Genomic DNA, 21,866 nt, shown 5'->3' with positions numbered 1-21,866 from the left:
TAAGCTAGAGAATAGAAAAAAACAAAAACAAAGAAAAAGTATAGAGACATTGAAATTGCATGTTAACGAATTAAGAAAAAAGAACAAAGAACATGTTAGGTATATTGATGTTTTGAATAATAGACTTTCAAAGAAAAATTCAGAACTTAAAAGTCTAAGAAATAAAATTCAGTATGCTGAAACTTGTAAATTGAAGCTTAGAAACAATAATGAGAGCATAAAACAGGAAATTACACTATTAAGAAATCAAATGGAGGTTTTAATTCAAGAAAGTGAGAAAGTCAAACAAGATATGAACAACAGCAGACAAGAGAAGACTGGCTCCGAGAACTAGTGGAAACGAACGAAAGTGAAGAAATTCAATTTTTTGACTATGACAAACGTATATATTTACCATCTATACAGACATGTGTCTATCGCCTTCTGGAAGACCATGTGAGCGCGAGGCAAGTCAGTAGTGTTACAAAAACAGTTTTGTCTGTCGTGGGTAGGAAAGCTGATAGATTGCCATCTGCTTCAACGGTGCATAACATGAACTTACAAATACTAGCAATCAGCCAACAGCAGCTAGCTGATGTTATGGAAGACAAAGTTGAAACTTCACACTACACGGATGAAACATCAAAACATGGTAATAAGGTATGTGGGTATCACATCAGAGATAAAGAAGGCAATTTTTTACCTTGGGAATGAGAGATATGATAACAAAATCAGGAAAAGACACACTTGAATGCCTTGAAGAGATATTATCAGATATTGACATAGCAGCACAATACACAACGAAGCAGACATCTAATGAAACACTAAAGAATATAAGAGCAACAATGTCGGATAGCGCGAGTACCGAAATTAAGTTTAATGAACTTCTTGAAGAGTATAGAACAAGCATACTTCCTTACACAATAGAAAATTTTCATCAGTTAGAAGGTCACCAGAAGGAATCTGTAAGCAAGCTTATGAACTTTTTCTGTGGTCTCCATAGCCTTGTCCATATTGCAGAGATAAGCAACAAATCGTTATGTGAAATTGAAAAAGAAATTTTCCCTGAAGGTTCTGTGCCAATACATGATCCTTCATTTAAGAAATCAACTGAGGCAGGAACAACACGTTTGGTAAGGACTGCTTGTAAAGCATTTGCGCGTGGAGCGGATGAAAAGTCAGGGTGTCACATTCAATTTTGTACATACATAGCTGATTTTTTAAAAGCTGGCAATTATAGATCTCTAAAACTAGTTCCATACAGAGGAAACAGATTTAACATTTTGTTTCATAATGCAGGTCAAGTATATCTTTTACATAACGAAATGATTAACTTTCTTGACAATTATGAACTGAACCGACTCACTAGATCTGTATTACATGATCTGAAGCAACCAGTCTTTCTCGCAGGATGTAAAGCACTCGGTCTGATTAGCAAATTTATTAGTACTCCATTATGGAACATTCTTGAAGATAAGTCAGTTAAAATCTTAGAAATGAACAAGCACTACTTGAATTTACAGGTGACACTTAGAGAAGCTTGTGAGAATGTTGAAGATTTTATGGCTGGAAGAATTCCTCCATTCATTTGGCACAGTCAAACATGATGCTGTATATATTTCTCTGATCTCAGATAGCCCTTACGATACACATTGTCAGACAATATTAAGCGTAATTTTGCCGTCGGTTTGTCAATATGTATCAAGGAAATTTCAAGAATACCTCCCCGGAGGGAAATTTTCACAAGTCAGTGAAGAGGAGAAGCAATTAACTGAAAGTGTTGAGAAACATAATAAGCACTGTGAGCGAGTATTTGCCTATTACGATCAACTGCTGCGCTTCAAGCCACATATAAGTACATTGGCATCTGAGGCATACGTAATGTTTTCATTGAACAATGCAAGCAAATGGCTTGATCGAAAAAGCACAGAAGAAATACGCCAGATAACTGAACAAGGTAGAAAGGGTGTGAAAAATATTAGAAAACAATTCAGAGAAAGGCAGAAAATTATCCAAGAACAAAGAGCTGCAAGACTGGAAAAAACACGACAAGCTAAAGAGGCAGCTGAGGCAAGACAATTGAAACAACAAGAGTTAAATACACAAGAAATCATTTACTACGGGCTATGGCAAACACATGAAGTAGTAAATAAATCATTAGAGACATTTGAAACTAAAGGTTCCAAAGTAGCTGCACTAAAAGCACAATTACGCTTTAGAAAAGAGGTCTTAAACCAGAAAACAGGAGAACCATCCTTATAAATTTCACCAAAGTAGTAAATGGTAAACGTATTCAGTTAAGTATTGAAGGACTAACCATCAATGTGAAGAAACTTTTAACTCATGCTTTTACTCTCGATGAAGGACAGTTGAATGATCAGCAAGTTAACTTGCTTGTTCAAAAGAAAGTTAAACACAAGTTTATCGAAGATGGCACTGAGGTTTGGTACACAGGCAAAGTCATCTCCCAAGTAGGTACCATGCAAGAAAATGAATGAAAACATTTAATAAAACTGTTTTAAGGATTCTTGCATGAATACAAACTTGTTATTTAGTTTATAATTAACTTTAAGTATAGTTAAAATCTTGAAGGTTTAGTTAACTAACATAATTAACAATTTTCACTATGTCATAATAACATAAAAGTATGCTCTTCTTTAACTTTATATATTACATTTACAGGTACCTGGATTTCCCAAGTTTTATAACATTGTGTATGAGGAAGAGGAGGAACCATCTGTGTACACTTATAAACTTATGGATGATTACAAGCAGGGAGACCTTCAAATTACACCAACTCATTAAATGTAAGACTATTTAGAACAGTGAGGTGGCAATACAGTGGATAGGTAAATAATTATTCTTCAAGTGATAGATAGACAATGACAGTGACAGTGACGGTTCAATGGTCAACCTTTAGTCTGGTGATTAAAACATCAAAGCTCTGCTTTGGTTTGGATTATATTGTACAAAGATAATGTCTGTATGCATGCTGCCATGATAATACCATTATATATGTATTACCAAATGCAAACAATGTTGAAAATGTTTATGTTTGAAATTTGGCTGAAAAATAAACGACGGTGACTTGCATTGATTCGAAATATCTCATTGTAGGCACATGTTATAACAAAACAAATTATGCAGTTGTTTTTGTCTAAGAATACACTTTAAAATGATGTATTACATGAGGTATTTTAACAATTTTGAAAATTTGGCTTATTTTAGCTAACCTGTTTGCCCTCCGTGACCTCGGTACATGTCTTTGAAGCTTACCCGACATGTCATCGGGAGTTGCGCGTATACATTTCAGTTTATCGATAGGCATGTTGCAAACACTCGGTAAGGCCCAAATCAAAATTTTGCTTGTTTTCCGCTTTATTTGTTTTTATTTCTGTTCATTAAGATATTTTTGTATCATCCTGTCGAATTTGTGGTCTTGCTATTGCTTTAAAATTCATAGAGTGCCCTTATTCGGTAAAAGTTTTACGTGACTTCTGTTTTCTCAATACAATTTCTGGAATAAAATATGTAATAGAATCATGCTATCGGTATATTTTACTGTGTCATGCACTAATGTAATAGTCGACTAAGTCCGTTTATTTGACTTGGACATGCACACTCGTGTACAATAAACGTGCGTATGCCATGTACAGGGGAGCACAATGCCGTGAAATAACATCTACTTTTTATTATTGTGATTTTATTTCATTATATCCAGCAATAGAAACAAAAACTAAAAATGTAAATCAAGTACTAGTATGTCATTTTGCGCTGTGTTGAAAAGACAACGTTAGTGGTCACGGCAGCGAAATAGAAAAAAATAACACACTATCGGAAGTATCGCCAATTTTAATCTGTGAAAATTTTATAACAGACCGTTGAAAAATGAGGGGTGGCGCATTCTATGATAAACGAGGAAAATATATTATGGTTTTTAAAGCTATATTTGTTATCGGCAATATGTCATTTGTTACGACATTGACAGAAAGGAATCAGTGTCTGATTCAAGATGGAAGTGTCACATGCGTAGCGAAACATGTTTTACTAGGACTGAGTTCAAAAACATGTGATTCAATGTTAAAAAATCCTTAACTGCAATTTTTACACATCACATATTTTCTCTGCAAAGACGTTACGAACAAATTGGATGTAACTGTTGTGCACTGTGAATTGTACCTATTTTTCAGTCGTATAATTCAATCACCAAAGTCAGTTTGCATCTCAAACAGCTTTTTTAGGTTGCTAAACATGTCATAAAAATATTTCCCTTGTGAGCTTATTTAAAGCTAATGGTGGGTAAATGATTGCAGAGATATCCCTTTTCCGCCTTCGAAATACTTCGGGTATACAAATAGTGCTCAAGTTATTTCAGAAAGAAAACGGTGGATTGCGTTTTATCTCTATAATGCCATTTAATGGCTAAAATGGCATATGGCATAAGGGTTGGATTACCCCTTTAAGTCAGGGTCTTGTTCTTGATCCCCTACTTAGACATTACTGGTTCTACCCTGGCAAGACATTGTCCGTATCTAGGATCTTACCGCCATTACAGTGTTTAAACACAGTAAACTGCAAGTAAGGGTGAAAACCAAAAAAAAAAAAATAATAAATAAAAAAAAACAAATGAAAAAAAGCAAGTATGAGCAGTTCAAGAAGTCGCCAGATTGCACCATGTTTTAGCTATAAGCAAAATTTCCCCGTTCAAGGGAAGGGGATACCCCTTCCCAAACCCACACCCTCCGCCGCTCCAATGCTCAAATCGTCCCTACGCCCCTGACTTTTGATAAGATCAGACTGTGTACGACTACTGTCAAAAATTCGATTTATACTTAAATCAAAACACAAGTAAGACTTTTTTTAAACCTGGAAAATTAATATTTCACATGCTTTTCTGAACAGTTTCTGTCTTATTATTCATAACAGTCGTCAATATTAAAAATCGTATGTCCAACATATATCACAAAGTGGTAATTTTCGCGTTATACCCATATTTAATAAGAATGTTTTTAAAACCTGTTTTGCCGAGACATGCACCACACGACATCCTTATCCTTAGTGTTATGGAACTGCTTGAAATTTAAGAACGAAATCGGGACTATTGTTCGAGGAATCGCCAGTCTGTTCGGCGTTATGACATACATGTACTTTTTTCTTTTAAAGTTAAGATGCCCATGACGGAAAATAATTCTTTCAAAATTGTATTTTGTTGAAACAGTGTCTTATACATTATCTACAATAACGCTATTCAGCTTGTTATTATTAGGAACGACACATTTTCTGAATGGCTCGTAAAACAAGAGCTAGTTTCTACGTGTTTTGGCGGGAATGTTGAACGTGCCTTCCATGATGTGCATATGTTGACGTTACATTTTCGTGTAAATAAAAATGTTGAACTTTCATACTGCATTTGAACAGTTATATTAATTTAGACACCAACAGATAAAACAAACAACTAATTTTTGATTGGCCTACACGCTTGTCATTGTAAGAGTAAACGACAGCTGGCGACTGTGACGTATATATTGCGGCGATATCAAACTATCGGGTTTTTTGTTTGAAGTTGTTCAAAGTGAAACGCGGGCAAAACGTCAAACGGGAAAGATCTTCTTAACGGGTACTATTTGCAAAACTTGTCGATTTGTAAAATTCATATCCATCATGTATATTCATTGGTACTTGAAAAATATAATCATATATAAAAAATGCGAACGAACCTGTTAATTATTTCTGTAAGACGAATAATCGTCATTTTTATGTCGTTGGTATATTGGAAATGACGCCATATGTGGCTTTCCTTAAATTAACAAAACATAATACCTTGAATCAGAGAGAAATCTGATGAATTGTTGGTCAGTGAAGTTTCATAGAATTTAGGGACCACGAAAAACTACATGAGATGAAAGGATAATATTAAGTAAGTGTTCCTAACGTAGCCCCAATCAAGATGTATACAGCATGTTTCTTAGTTTCAGTCTATATAACATGGCACTTCATATTTAGAACAATATGCAATATTGATAAAAAATGCACTGCAGTGCTAAGTGTATGTACTTGACAGGTTGATAAAGACACACAAATGTAAAACTTATGCAACACTGTTTATCATGTAGCCTAAATAAACATGCCAAAGATGTTAAAAATTTCATAAAGCTGCAACAAAGTTTTAAGGTGTTAGGAACAAGTTATTCAAAGACAGAATATAAGGTTCTTTCACTGGTGGTAGTTGCAGATGGGAATATCCAGCTCGAAGTAACTTTGTTGGCGGTAACGAGGCTCTGCCGAGTTACCGATTTAACAGTTAACCGGGAGTCGGATATTTCCATCTGTACCTACCACCAGTGATTGAATCTTTTTTCTTGCACGCCATATTCAACAAATTATGGTAAAAATAAATGCAAACAAATGATTTTCTTATAGTAGCGTAATAACAAAGCGCGGGAACTTTACGTCCGTAAACAGGAAGTACGTAATGACGTTACAAAGACGAAAACAACGTAATAGTTCCGGTTTTGTTTATCATCTGCAGTTTTATTATTTCAGTAAAATGACGTTTTTGAATGAGAAATATGTTATAAGGGACAAAGAGAAACTATCAAGGGGTTTGATATTTATCCCGGTTTACGTATAACATTATTATTACTGCACAAATCTTCTGTACAGATGCAGTTCGTAATACGTCATTTACAGCAAGAGAGTCTGTAAGATGGAGTTTTCCAGCACCGGCGAAATCACTAGAAATCCAAGTCTAATATGTAAGAAAGGTACATGGAAGATATCCAAGGTACATGGAAGATATCCAAGGTACATGGAAGATATACAACAACAAGTATCTTACGTTTGCATCGGCTTGATCGAGTAACTACAATATAATACCGATTAGAGTTAACCTGGCGTGGTGTATTGCATGAATATGTAAAAGGCTCGAGGCTGTATTTATTACTGATTACATAGTGTTTGTGTTAATAATATTAGGGTTTTTAGCAGCCTATGCATGCGGTGAGCTTTCAAAAGCGGACAGATATATAGTTATTGCAGCAATAACATATTTTTGTAGTTCTTTAAAGGTCCAATACTAAGGAAAGTGAACATTTTAATTTCTTTTAAAAAGCAGAGAAACTGTTTCATTTTATTGGAAAATGAAAGTTGGTATGTAGAAATTCGAAATAAATCGCAGTATATGTACAATTGTTTTTCTATGAAGTATGAAGAAAGTTAAAAAGACCTGGGGGGTCATTCTGTCGATTCATTGAAATTTCAACATAATACACATACATTTCTTTGAGTTCCAAAGACCGTCTGTAAATTTTGACCTGCCAATCTTCATTATTTAGTGTCTTGCAGAAGTCTATGCACTGGCTATGAAAAAAATTGCCAACTCACTTTCCCTTAGTAATGGACCTTTAACCAAACTCTTTTGTAATAAGTTAGAATTGCCCATATTTCCCACTATTCTATCTAAACTATTTTGACACTGTTCCTAGATTTTAGCTCACTAGAGTAGGGGTGTAACGGTACATCGAAATATCGATGCATTGCGATACTGAGTGTCCCGATAGTATGCATCGATAGAAAAATCACGATCAAATAACAATCGCCGATAGTTCCTTCAACAATCGATAGTTTCGATAGTTTTGAAATTTTTTGAAAATACAGAAATAATTTATAATTTATAAACCAAGAAACAGAGCCAGCTTTCATTTGCGCCTCGGAAAATGTTTACTTCTCCATTACAATAATTACCCTCACGGAATTAAACTATCACAAAGGACTGGGAAGGCTGGGAGATAAATAATAACTTTAGTTTCTTAGAAACTTTGATTAAATATATTTAAATAATCTGTTAATCTTAAATGAGAAAATGTACTATGGACATGGAGAAAGTAGGCTACCTGTATGATACAGCAAACTGTTCGGTAGGGCCCTTCATTTAGTGCTGGTACACCTTAGTCCGATCCGTCAATTTTCGTCTTTTTCGATGCTTTGGGTTATTAAACATGTTGACATTCGCAACAAAATGGCCGATTCGTTTGAGTACACTTTGCATAGGTTTATTGTTTTACTTATTGTTTCAAAGCCAAGAATGTCAAGAAATAGAAAAGAAGATGTTAAAAATACTTAATGTTAGATTTATTTCTGTCCACTTCAGTTATACAATCATCTCAATGCGTATTAACAGCAATTATAAACAGTGCCGTGTCTTACACACTGTAACAAATTATGTCAGTTGGTAGTTTTACTGTATAAAACATGGTGGCCGATAACTATTGCAATAGTATCGCAATAGTAACCTGCAATAGAATAGTATCGCAATAGTTTTTCAGCAATATCAATAGTATTGCAATAGTCAATAGTCACCTCTACACTAGAGTACCCATGGCGCAATGCGTTCTATTTTCAACGCCACGTGACAGTCACTCTGTCGTTCTTTCGTTCATTGTACATCGTAAAATTATTTCTTTGATGTCTTTCTACCAAGATTGTTATACAAGTATTAAAGGAAGTCATAACTACAATTTATTTAACAAGTCACTTTACTTTTTACCAACGTTTCGGCTATATTAGCCTTCCCCAGTGTTCAAAATAAATATAACTAAAGATGACGCGTCAATGTCAAACGACGTCAATGAAGACAACATCAAAATTTAATAAATTGTTAGGCGTAAAAATCATAAACATGATCATAGTATGAAAATAAATTCTGGTCATGCAGTATTATTGCAATGTTAAGGGTAGGCACCAGTAAAACCTGGTTATGGAATATATACAAACCATTAATAAATAAGTATATAACAGGTATTTTTGATAGGCATCAATACAGAATTTTAGAATTAATTCCATGTGGAGACACAGTTTCCAAACGATATATCCAGGATAACAAGATTGTTCAAATTGTTCAGTTACCTTATAGAAAGAATTCTATTTATCTATCAAGCACATTGTCGCCAGAATTAGAAATAGAAAAATCTTCAAACAACATCTTCTTAATCGCTGAATTGATTTGAAATATTTGACTGAAATATTTTTGTGTAGGTAACCGTCACAGAATTAAATTATTTGCTTTGTCCCAGAGGGATCACTGTATAGGTTTCCATACCAGACAAAAGGAGAACACACGTGTAGTTCTTGGGAACAAACTCAATACGTCAGTCTGACTCTTTATAATCATTTAAGTGATTTCAATAGTTTGACGTCAGTACTTTATTCAGGCTAAAATGGACCTTGTGGCGGAATACTGGCTGCAGACGGGGGACTAAATCCCTAAATTTTACACAGCCCCGGGGAGACAACTAACTGCATTCCCTTAATGGTACACTGGCAAGTCAGTGATTGAGGTTGAAAACACACACACACACACACACACACACACACCCCCCCCCCCCACACACACACAATAAACACACAAGGACAAAACAAACAAATACAGGAACACAGTGGGGCACCGCCTTGGAACGGTCAGTGGCAAAACCACCATTGGGGAGTTTAAACCGGTTTATGGTGCACCTATCCTCACTCTTACCCCCACCATGTTCCAAAGTCAACCCTCAACAATCCAAAAAATGCCAAAGAGAAAGCTGTGGTGTGTTAAACCTGTTCATATGTATTGGTGCATATGTATTTTAGGCTGGCAGTTATTTTGCTAAGCAAAGGAAGTGTTATTGGAGCCCTGAGATAATTGACCTGCCCGCTTGTATACGGCGTAGAACTTCAACTGCCTTAACCACCATGAAAGATTTTGTTGGGTCCATCAGCTCCCGAACATTGTGGGCATGGCTTATTCGCGATATGTAAGTGGAAAGAAAAGATGCAGAAAGACCGGGACGGGCTAGATGTCTGGTAAATGATAATTAACTCTAAAAATGGATAACTTTTGAATTCTTGTTGCCTATGTATTCTGAGTAGAGGCTGCCACCGAACGAACTGGTAATTAAAAGTTGTGTTAGACTATCTAGATGTTCTAGAGGTGGGATGGAATCTGTGTGGGTTATCAGTCTGCTTCTGGTGCTGCCTGTCTGAATCTGCCCCAATGCGAACGAGAAAGTGCATCTGCGATTATGATTTTACTTGGAGGGATGAAAGTAGCATTAACGAAGTTATTATAACCAACATCCAGATGCCTGACCAGATTCATAACTCTCTTAGATTTGCATGTTTGACACGTAATAATGTGTATGACAGCTTGGTTATCTATGTGGAATAGTACTTTCTTATTGCGAAATGATTCTGACCAACTGGAAATCACTCTAAGAAGGTCATATCTCGGGTCATGCCTTCTTCAACCCAATGGGTAGACCATATTACCAATGACCCGCAGTATTTCCGCCTGTGCTGTCAGTATATAATTAAAGAGTGTCGCTTATGAGCCAAAGGGAGTCACCTATAAAGGTTATTTCATTGTAGGACTGTAGGAAGTATAACTAGAGACCAATGTCTTTTCGCATATTACCCAAAACTCGTATTTTGTGGTGGTTTTATTTTTATCCCCACCATGGAGTTAATAAGCCTTCTACAAAATGCGCGCATTGGTGCGATTACTATGCATGCAGTTTAAAGAGCCTAGCAGGGACTGCATATCTTCCAAGAAAATATTCTTAGCATTTATAGCTACGATTATTTTTGCGTCAGTTCTAAGAGCTTGTCACTAGATAACCGCATTGTAATCTGGACAGTATCAAATTCGACCCCTACGTAATCTATACATGTTGATGGAGCTCAAGTTTTTTCAACTGCGACTGGGGCCCCACATTTTTGGTAAGTACTCATAAGATTGCAGAGTATGTCCTGGTTGGCAACACCTATTTGACTCACAAAAAAGGCAGTCATCGAGATAGTGGAAATATCAGTGTTATGACTAGCAGCAACTACTGCCCAGTGTAAAATGTTGGCAAACTTTTCCCAGAGAGCACAGTTGATCGAAGTCCCGAAAGGCAGCATTTTATCGTCAAACAAAATATGTAACCATAGTGCATTTCAAATTGACCAATACTTTGAAACTGAGCAGATCAAAGTCCGCTTGGAAAATTGGGAGAAGGTGGAAAGCAGACTTTACATCAGATTTGCTAAGTAGGGCTCCCTGGCCAAGTCTAGATACCATATCGGCAGTTTGATCAATGGTTTAGTTAGATACTGAGCAAAGACGTTCATCGATAAAGTCATTTATAGACTTATTTCTGGGGTATGACAAGTGGTGAATAAGGCGGTAGTCACCGCCTTTGTTAGGAACTAAACATACTGGAGAAATGTGTAAGGCTGTAAAGGGAATCATGAGAAATGGGCCTGCTTCCCTGCCTGCTTGGATTTCTTTAATAATTTTGGTATGTGAAACCCCTTAGGGCCCTCCTATTGCAAGGCGACACCATTTGATAAACCTGTATTGAGGTATTTTGCTATGCTGTATGGATATAGCTGCAAAGCTTGAATTAACTCAAAGATGTGCAAAGGTGTGTGGCCAGTCTGGTACAGAGGTGGTGTAGTATTGATTATTGAGCAGTGCGACATACTGTCGGGAGTTGTTTTTATTGCATGCTTTAAGATGAAGCATAATATGGAGTTTGGCCAGCAAGTGGATTGAATATTGACATTGAGTAACCAAAGTTCTAAATAAATGGTGCCCTATGAGCTGGAGGGTTTAGAGAATTGCAATAGGGGAAATTGTTCATATTTCTACCATGAATCTTGACCTACTTGCTACCAGGCGGATATCCCGGAGGTATCTTAACAGCTCCAGGGACGTGTATGGGAAGCGTTCGAGAAAAATGCTAATAAATATGATGAAAGCCGATGATCATTGTTTGATGGACAGTTTTGAAGCTGATCCGCTCGATTTGATAATGCACAGTTTACAATTTCTGAACTGCAGTTCCCCAAATGGACCGTCTCCAAGTAATCTTGTAACTGTCAGGATGCTTTTAAAAGTAGTGCCAAGTATATAAATTCTCCAGACAAGATTCTTTCTCTGATTTTCAATAGTATGGTACTGCCTAAATTGTTGAAGGTTTCCGAAGCCCAAGAGTTTGTTGAGCGAGGCGTACTATCAATCAAGTTGTCAAATGAATTCTATTTAAATAAAGATGGCTCTGGAAATCTGAGGGATGACGTGTTATCTTCTAATAATGCCACCTGTCCTTCTTTTCTCCGTCTCTCGGGTTAGAGATAACATCACCGGCGTCCCCGACATCAAGTCTGTCGCGCTTCGGAATCCGCTTCTCGTCGTCTCTGGGTAAGGAAACTCCGGTCTCGGATCTTCCCCGCTTGTTTGACCGTGGCGTCGCGTTGCCGCTCTTTCGTCTAGGCATTATGAACCCCTGGAATGGCTTGTAAATGCATTTTTATTTGAGTATCTACGGCATGGCTTAATTCCGGACCGTACCGTTACCAAAACGCATCTACCCACCCACTAGATGATGTATTTAAGAAGGATTATCGAATACAAGCTATTAAATGGCATCGGGGTGCTCTAGTGTATTTTTGTACTCCTAAATATAAATTTAAATTCATGCTATGCTTTTGTGCCTTTGTAGGTGTAGCCGTGTAAATTTTCACACCAGGCATGACGTCCTCATTTAATAAGTTCATAATACCCGTATATAGGAATTCAGTGCCACTGGTGTGATATTGCGCAGCAAAACATTCTAAGTAAATTAAGTAACATTTTGTTTCTTTTTTCTTGGATGAAAAGCAGAAAAAACCTTGTCAGTAAGCTACCTACAGAGTTCAGAAAATCATTTGGAATGTTGTCAGTAAAGCCAATCATAGAGGTATAATATTAATAAAATATGTTTACTAAACATTTTTCATTTACATACGATGGACATACAAAACGTTTAGTTTAAGAGCTTCATATTTGTTGCTATTATCATTGTTGGGAAATCAATTTATATGTACAAACGTATTAAAAAGATATTGCTGATTATATTTCATGTGTTTAAATCTCTTGTATCGTTCAAGTAATATTTAATATAAAGGTAAAATGACGACATGCGTTCAGACAGTTATGACAAGTAGTTTCAGAAGTCTCATAATACCAAGCATCATCTACACATGTTTTAGTTACATATTTGTATATAAATCGGATTTTTGGAAGAAAACCCGACAAGGTACGAAAAATGTAATTAAATGCATGTTATTAAAACTTGCAAATACATCACTGCGACAAAACATGTGAAATATTTGACACATAATGCGTAAAATAAGTTATCAGCATCTTCTTCGTTAAGAACGACACAAAAAACACAAACATCATCGATGTCACTTTCCTCTCAAAAACATGTGCTCATTCTGACACTTTCAACAAAAATATCAACATCATCATCTACACAGGCTCTTTCATAAGATAAAAAGAAACAAATTCAGATTCTGTCAATTGTTTACATTATTACACTAAAACTCAAAAGCTCTTTGTGGACATATATCTTGAAATACAGACAGCACACGAATATTCTTAGCCATAGTTAAATATGTGTTAGAAATATAACACGTTATTGTGAAAAAACAACTAAGATATAATATAAAGACTATGAACAAATATTTGACAAAAGAAAGATTACTGCGCTTAAACACAGTTAATATGTAATATGCATTTCAGCTATTTGATAAGTGCTACATGTATGAAGAATATAAGAACACTGTGGAATATATACCATCTTCTGCTAAAGAGCTTGACTATTTCGTCGCAAAATATCTAGAGATAATATACAATAAAGATCACAGGTCACCGGTATTGCAAATATGACATTTTCAAGGACAGATAACTCTTTTTCGGTACCGGTTTTTTTATTTTACTATTATTGGGAAAATTTCGCCCATCACATATACAGGGAATTCTAGCATACGCCTTTAAAGAATAAGAAATAGTAAATGCAGTCAGATCGTTGTATGTGAAATTAAATTAATATTCCAGCCAATTGTTTAAATGTTCTTTAACCTTAAAGTTTGTTCTTTTTTTATATAAAACAAAATGTATAATACATAATAATAAGCCTTTTTATTTGAAATATTTCTATAAAGATAGCGTGTATATCGAATGATCGAAGTTTAAATGGTTAAATTTAAATAATAAGACATAACGATATTGATTGACACTAAAACCGAAAGAGGAAGTATATTAATTACTACTGTAAGAATTTCAGAAATATTAAATTGATTTTATAATGAAGTATTTCAACATAGAAACTAATCTTTAGTTGGACCTTTTCCTTTGCATACAACCAAGCATATTTGGTAAAGGGTGGTGTTACATCTCTGTGCTGCAAATATAATTTACTCAGCGCGATTATGTCAAATCTGGGAGAATCTTATGAAATAAGTAAGGTTGCAGACTACCTGCTAACTTTAAAGAGAAAAAACGAAAATGACGAGGATCTAGATACTGCTATAAAGGCACACAACTATTTCATGGAATCTTTCCGGAGCTATAAAGCATTTTATGAACTCCATCAAAGTTCAGATTTAGAGACACATCAAGGTCAACTAGAACGTCAAGGTTCAAAGGTTAGTAATTGACAATTAGTTTTCCCCTATGGTCAAGAATATATATTAGATATTATAACTTGATTACGCTCTGATATTTTCCGCTATTCATAACGTTTAACATAAATTTGGTAATTAGTTTTGCTACTACTCGTATCAATGTGTAAAGAAATCTTGGCCATATTATAAATACGTTTGTATAACCTGTTGTATATTCTTACTTTCTTTCTGGTTTGGTAGCGATGGATACAAGAAGATCGTTGTATAAAACTGTTTCGTTTCTTTTGATTGATTTAGGTTTATCGGCATTTTTCAACAGTAATATTATTTTTACCTCCACTGTCATGTTCCCCGCAAGTAACATGCAACTTCCTCGCATGAATCATCACTTCAAGCACAGTGTGTGACTACGAAGATAACCAGGCTGGTCTCGTTATCGGCATGTATGGGGTATTATTTATATTATACAACTATCACGGTGTATACCCAAATCGGGTCCCTCTGTGTGGAAAATGAGAAAACGGATTCATCTCTGTTCGCGCACATGACACTCTCTGTGCTAAACAATGAACTCCAGCGTCAGTCAGCTCGGAAAATCAAATGTTTCGTCCTAAACACATTTTTGTGCATAAAAACATATGGCCCACGGAATGACCTGGCTATAAACCATTGCATTTTTATCGTTACCTTTGTTTGATCAGTTCACACAAGTCCAAACGAAGATGTAATGTAGACAGAGGGTACTGGCTTGGATGAACATCGTGCGATGTTTATGAAACTTAAATTCGACTTTCTTAAATATAGCAAATATCTGGTACCTAAGATGTGAAGTCGTTGATCCCATCTTAATTGTAAACACACTTTATGTGGATATCTTCATCATGTTTCCTTAAAAACGCCCTACTTTTGATATCGTTGAAGCACGGGATCCCTCTCAGTCGGTGCAATTTTGCCTCACAGGATCCCTCTTGACTCTCTGCACCCGGCACGGGAACCCTCTTCGACAAAATTTTCTATCGGCACCGGCACCCTCAACTTCAGTGTTATAATTTTGAGATGGTATTCTCATTGGAAACAACATCTGTTTCTATTGGTATAGATCATGGTGCTTTTACTACCCTTAATATGCTTTTAAATTGAAAATTAATCAGCATTTTCACATAACATTCATATTTAAATTTTATTATCAAATTTACTGATACCTACGGAAAAGCATTAGTGCTAGGTGTATGTCATTTATTAACTCGTTACTAAGTCGAAATTTCGAGTTACTTATCTCGAAATTTCGAGTTATTAAGTCGAAATTTTAAGTTACTATGTTGAGATTTCGGGTTACTAAGTCGAATTTCGAGTAACTATCTCGAAATTCCGAATTACTTATCTTGAAATTTCGAGTCACCAACTACAATTGTTTTCGTTGATGTATAGGTCCTAGCCAAGATTAGGTACCTGGTGGAGTCATTGGGTAACCCTACAGGGTCATATGGCAGCGTTTGCTCATAGAAAATACCTCTATTTAAACAAAGTTTCTTTCTTTATTGATTTTGTTGGGTGTAACGTCGCACCGACACAAGCGACTTCTCAGCTTTTATGTTGGAGGAAGACCTCAGGTGCTTAAACCATGCTTAGGTCTGGAAGGTTTCCGACCTAGATTGAGCTCATATGTGAATGAAATATAGACATACCTAAATGAAAGTGTAATTATGAGTCTAACCAAGATTGGGTACCTTGACAGACCTTGATTTTGAGGATAGGTCATAGAATGTGACCGGGAAGTATTCAAACTTAGAATATTTCACTATTTTGACCATGTCTGGAAAGTTTTCGACCTAGTTCGAGCCTCTAACACATTAACATATTATACATGTAAATGAGGGTATATATTCTGGATACAGTTTGAAATTTGGACTAGCTTTAGATGCTATAGTAGGTCATACATTGATGTATTGTAATGGATACTGACCTAGTATATTGAACAAGCGATAATTTATCTTCAATCGTGCACAAGTAACATTGTCTCAATATATCATATTGCTGAGATTATCAACATATTTTATGCCCCACGTCAACGTTACAGAAAAAACATGCGTGAACTTCCCTATATAATGAACATCCGGTCTAGAGGTCACGGGAGTGTGCACATGTTAGGCGAAATGTAAACAAACAAAAACAGAATTTAAAAAAATCACAATTTTACACTAAAACTCGAAATGATGAATGAATTTCATCTTGTATATGGTTTTTAATTTGAAATCATACATTGGTCTACATTTGTTCTGTTTACTTTATTCATTTTGCACATTTTTGCTGAATTTTCACATTTTAGCGAACACGTGTAGTAAAACGACGATTGACATACATTTTTACAACAGCCAATCAGAATGGTTCTGTAATCTAGAACGGAACTTCACCAGGGAAGTTCAAGCAAGGTTTTTGTGTAACGTTGAAAAAACTATAAACTATGCGTTGTTTTTCTAAGATAAGAAGTATTGAAGAAATGTGTTCGGTACACAATGGAAGATAAATTACCACTTGTTTGATATCCATAGTACACATTTACCGAACTGCGTGTTTTTGGTATGAAATGCGCGATTGAAACGGTTTAGTATATTTTCCCCTTCGTGACCATGGTTCTTACAAAATACCTAGGGGTAGGGTATAACATTAACAGAGGCATTTTCTTATTGGTTTGGCGCCAGTGGACTAGATATAAAATAATATGGGCTCTAAATAGTTGTTTCGCCGAAGCTTGAAATGTGATATTTTATTCTAAAAGAGACTAAACTATATATGCGATTTTCTCTGGTATAATGTGTCGACTAGCATTAATCGGAGGTAAGACTCACCTATGTACATGCACACACCTGGGAACACGATTTTTTCCAAGTTGTCTCTTTTGATGATTCTGCAACATTTCATCCTTTCTTACTCCCCGACCTTGGTTTAAAGCCAGTAGATGTTTTTTTCTTTACTTCGGTGTTAGAACAAGATCTAAAATTGTTCTCCTTTTGTCATAAGATTTGTACAAAGTAACTATTGTGTTAATCTTTGCTAAATTCCTTCCTTGGTTGTTGTCTTGTCTTTATAAATTTTGCAGAAGTTACATCATTGCATTATGGTTTGAAATAACATACATTTTAATAAATCTTGTATCGGTTTTCGTTTCACTTTTTAGGATGCCCCAAATGTTCAAAACAAACTAAAGAAACAGATTGAAGACCTGAAGTTCGAAAAAGAGACCATGCGGAAACATATTGACGAACTTAAAACTAGGTAGGCACTACCAATAAATACGATCATTCTAAAATAAGTTATTCACGTACATGAATCAAGGCACAATGTACGTCTTTTAGAAAAAATGAAATATCTGATAGTGAGATATGATTCACAGATACCACTATATAAAACAGAAGTACCAGTACAGCGTAATTAAAGGTGATATTCTGTTCGATTTTGTTTTGTTTTGTTTTTGTTTGGGTTAACGTCGCACCAACACAATCACAGGTCATACGGCGTAATAGAGTTCCGCTTATCGGTGCCAGGGGAGATATGGGTGAGAGGTGTTGCACTTTCAATTACCTTTCATGAACAGAGTCAGTCAAACCGAAGCTGCTATTTTTTTTTTGGATTTGATGCATTCTATGATTCCAAAGGATATTCTGACAGATCTTATTAAAAACATTACGCGCGTCCTTTATACCCCAAACTGACATTGTCTCAAGAACATTACATGGCAGAGAAAAATGATTTAAAAATACAAGTTTGACTATAAATATAATTATACATGTAACTGCTTAACTGCTATAAAATACGTATATGATTTAGATTGAGCACATTCACTGGTCGCAAAATGGTAGAAGGTAATCCAGATATTGCGGTTTTAAGTGATCCATTTAGACCAACACAGCTGGCAGAACAGTTCAGAGAGATTTATGATGAAGAATGGACACATGCCTTTGAAGAATTGGATATGGTATCACACGACGAAGGCAAAATCATAGACGTAATCACTGGTCTCATAAAGGTAACTGTATCCAATTAACTTTGATATAAGACTAGTATTCATCTTACATGCTATCTTTCACAGTTCCTTACATTTCTACTTTAAAACATTGTGATAATATCCATCTAATATACCGTTAAACACAAGAACATAATATATAATTAACGTGCATACTATTATGCGAATATCTGACAACATCCGACGAAGCTCGCTCCAGCCTGGCCAAATATCGTCAAATATAAACATTCACAGATTACTGTTGATATTTTATAAAAAGTCTTTCATGGAATTTGTGTATTTTTAAAAGAGCACATGCCGCCCAAATCACCAGCTATATTAACGAAATCAACAAAACGTTTGTCCCTTTAAACAGAATGGTAAATATGTTTCATCATGCAAGTCCAAGTAATAAGTTATTGAAAATTCTAACACGAACATACATATAGAGCAAAACCTATCTCGAATTATTCTGCAATAAACCACTCGCGTGCAATGACGTCATCCGATCCATGGTCGTAAAAAGTAGTTACCATTTTTTCTAACACTGATGATACTAGTATGTCGTGTTATAATGAATGAAAATTTGCAACCGTTCCTGGGAACCAACCATAACGTTTTATTTTCATAAAAAGCAACATTTCCCAGTAGTTTTCAATACATGTATAATAATTGAATAAACATACTTTAATGCAATTGAATATTTTAGGAAATCGAGAAGTTGTGTTCATACACCAGCACACAACAAATCTTGGCGATGGAAAAGTCATGTACAGAAGAAATAGTTAATCCAAAAGTTGCTATTCAAAAGCATCAAGGCAGCTTGGTAATTATATTACAATCAGACATTTCAAACTGCCATAACAAAAGAAAACCCATACATTTTGAAGTTGTTGTCCAAATGTTTTCACTTACCAGTAGTTGTCCAATTTTTTTCACTTACCATTAATTTGTATTCTTAATAACATAGGTGAAATAGTCTTTAAATTCTGCATTATTATAACATAAATACGTAATTATGTAAATGAATACGCTCCGTTTCAATAGATCTAGAGTAAGGAACAAAAAGCTTTAAAATTTGAAATCAAACACTGAAATTCTGACTGTTAAATAGGAAAAAAGGCAAAGTGATCCTTTACTTCCATGGAAGTACATTGATGAATGACATAATACAGTGGCTTTTCAAGTTCAACTTAAGTGTATATTCAGAATAATATTTGAAATCGAATTGTCTGTATACACATTTAATTCGATGTTATTGTAAAATTGTACATAACTTAAAATGTCAGTATTATTATTATTACTTCAATTTCATAACAGAAGGGAAAGACGCCGTCAGAAATGAACAGCTCCCAGAAGGATACTACAAACAAAATGATTCATGATCTAAGAAAGTCAATGGGAGCACTGTCCGTCAGACCACTGATTCAGGTAAAATGGTTTGCTCTTTTGCACCTAAATAAAGTATAATGAGCCAAGTCGACAAAATCGTAATTTGGTATCTTTAACACAAACAGTGGATTTACCGGGTACATTCTATCGCTATATATCACATATATACCAATACATCACGTAGTTATTTTGTCGTTACTGTGCGAATGGAAACATAACGCTCATTCACGAAGTAAATTTAAAGAATAAACATAACAAAAACGAAGTATTTGAGTGATGTTGAACGCTTTTTAATACTGTGACGTAGACATACATTGCGATTTTTCAAGTCATCTGATGTGATTTTCCAATGCTAGAATGAATGAATCGTATTATTACGTGTGATGAATTAAATAATTTTGATTGCATACATAGGTGCAAACCTATGCTCCTGCAACCCGTTCTTTACAAACAGTCCGATAAATATATATAAAACCTTTGCCAAAAGGCCATTATACGTAAGGGCAAAATGTAAACACATAATGCTCTCTGACTAGTCGGGAAAGTGAAATTTTGCTATAAAAGCAACCTGATGTAGTGTAAACTTTCGTAATTTAGCTTAACTATTCCGGTGATTGCTGGAGTGTAAAACTTCCCATGTTCAGCAAATCTGTTTTGGTAATTGCTGGAGTGTGAAACGTTCCTACTCTAGCGAAACTATTCTAGTATTTGCCGTAGTATAAAAGTAAGCTAGTTCAACAAAGCTATTATGGTAATTGCTCGTGCCAATGTTAAAATTCACTAATTCAACAAATCTATTATGATAATTGCTGGTGCCAGCGTAAAACTTCACTAGTTCAGCAAATCAATTATGGTTATTGCTGGACTGTAAAATTTACCTACTTAAGCAAAACTATGTTGGTAATTGCTAAAGTGTAAAACTTTTCTGTTTCATCAAAACTGTAATGTTGATTGCTGGAGTGTGAAGATTGGTTCTGCAACGCTATACTGGTAGTTGCTTAAGTATTAAACAAAACCATCCTGGTAACTTCTAGAATGTTAAACTTTGCTATATCAGCAAGTCTTTTCTGGTAATTGCTCGACTGTAAAACTATCATGGTAACTGATGGAGTGTAAAACTTTGCTTCTCCAGCAAACTATCTGGTCATAACGTCTGAAATTAATGATTTTCAGAGACTTGCCATTGGATAACTTTATTTCATTTCTGAGCAGAATATGTAAATATTTTCGAAATATTACATCGTAATAGCACTATTAATAATTTGAAAAACTGAATATTATTATAGATATTTGAGGAGAAGTGGATGAAACCAATGAGGCAGGATAAGAAATTGCCATCCACTTCAAAGGACACTGACAAATTTGTGGAAAAAGCATTTGGGATTATCTGGCTGATGAAAATTCAAAATCCACATATGGAGTTTAAATGGCAAAGGAGAGATGAAACAATCGACAGAGAGAGGTTCATTTTTTATACAAAGAGAGGGGACAAAGTTGGTCAAACTGTATGGCCAGCTGTCCTACTCCATGAAGATGGGCCGCTAATGTCGAAGGGTCTTGTGCAAGCTAAATAAAATGTTCGTTTCTTGCAAAAGTACCTTGAAAAGTAAAATATATAATCATGAGAAGTTTATGCATATATCCTACTCTGAAGAAAACATATACCAAATTAACGTTGAAATGTGCTACGAAACTATTTAATCACCATACGCAACACTTAATACAGAACGTTGTAGCAGTGAATATCAAATGAATTTTCAATTTTATATTTCACTCACCATGAGTAAGGGATATGTTCTTATAGTGATTTTAGAAATATTCAGCGTATGTTGTGCAGACCACATTGTAAACTCGTGACACTGGATTTAGGTTTAGATTTTACATTTTCACTTGTTTCTGTGAAAGTTTTTTGATGTCACAATGACACAAAACTAATTTACTCTATCTATTGTTTTGTTTATAAAAATTATATGACAACATTGTATACATAATAATAAAGTTTTATTGATGTGCATATTACTATAAA

The 21,866-nt window shown here is 35.1% G+C and overlaps 1 protein-coding gene across 1 annotated transcript; it reads left to right on the top strand.

Moving 5' to 3' along the window:
- The first annotated feature begins 14,071 nt into the window (after positions 1-14,071).
- On the top strand, positions 14,072-21,854 carry LOC128557054 (uncharacterized). Its single transcript, XM_053543589.1, has 6 exons — positions 14,072-14,469; positions 17,624-17,721; positions 18,274-18,472; positions 19,158-19,274; positions 19,769-19,879; positions 21,127-21,854. The coding sequence occupies exons 1-6, from the start codon at positions 14,254-14,256 to the stop codon at positions 21,412-21,414; spliced, it is 1,029 nt and encodes a 342-aa protein (XP_053399564.1). The 5' UTR covers positions 14,072-14,253; the 3' UTR covers positions 21,415-21,854.
- Positions 21,855-21,866: the final 12 nt, after the last annotated feature.

This window comes from Mercenaria mercenaria, chromosome 5 (genome assembly GCF_021730395.1).
Source record: "Mercenaria mercenaria strain notata chromosome 5, MADL_Memer_1, whole genome shotgun sequence".
Lineage (NCBI taxonomy): Eukaryota > Metazoa > Mollusca > Bivalvia > Venerida > Veneridae > Mercenaria > Mercenaria mercenaria.
Note: the sequence above shows the minus strand (reverse complement) of the source record. Positions and strands in the feature narration are given on the sequence as shown.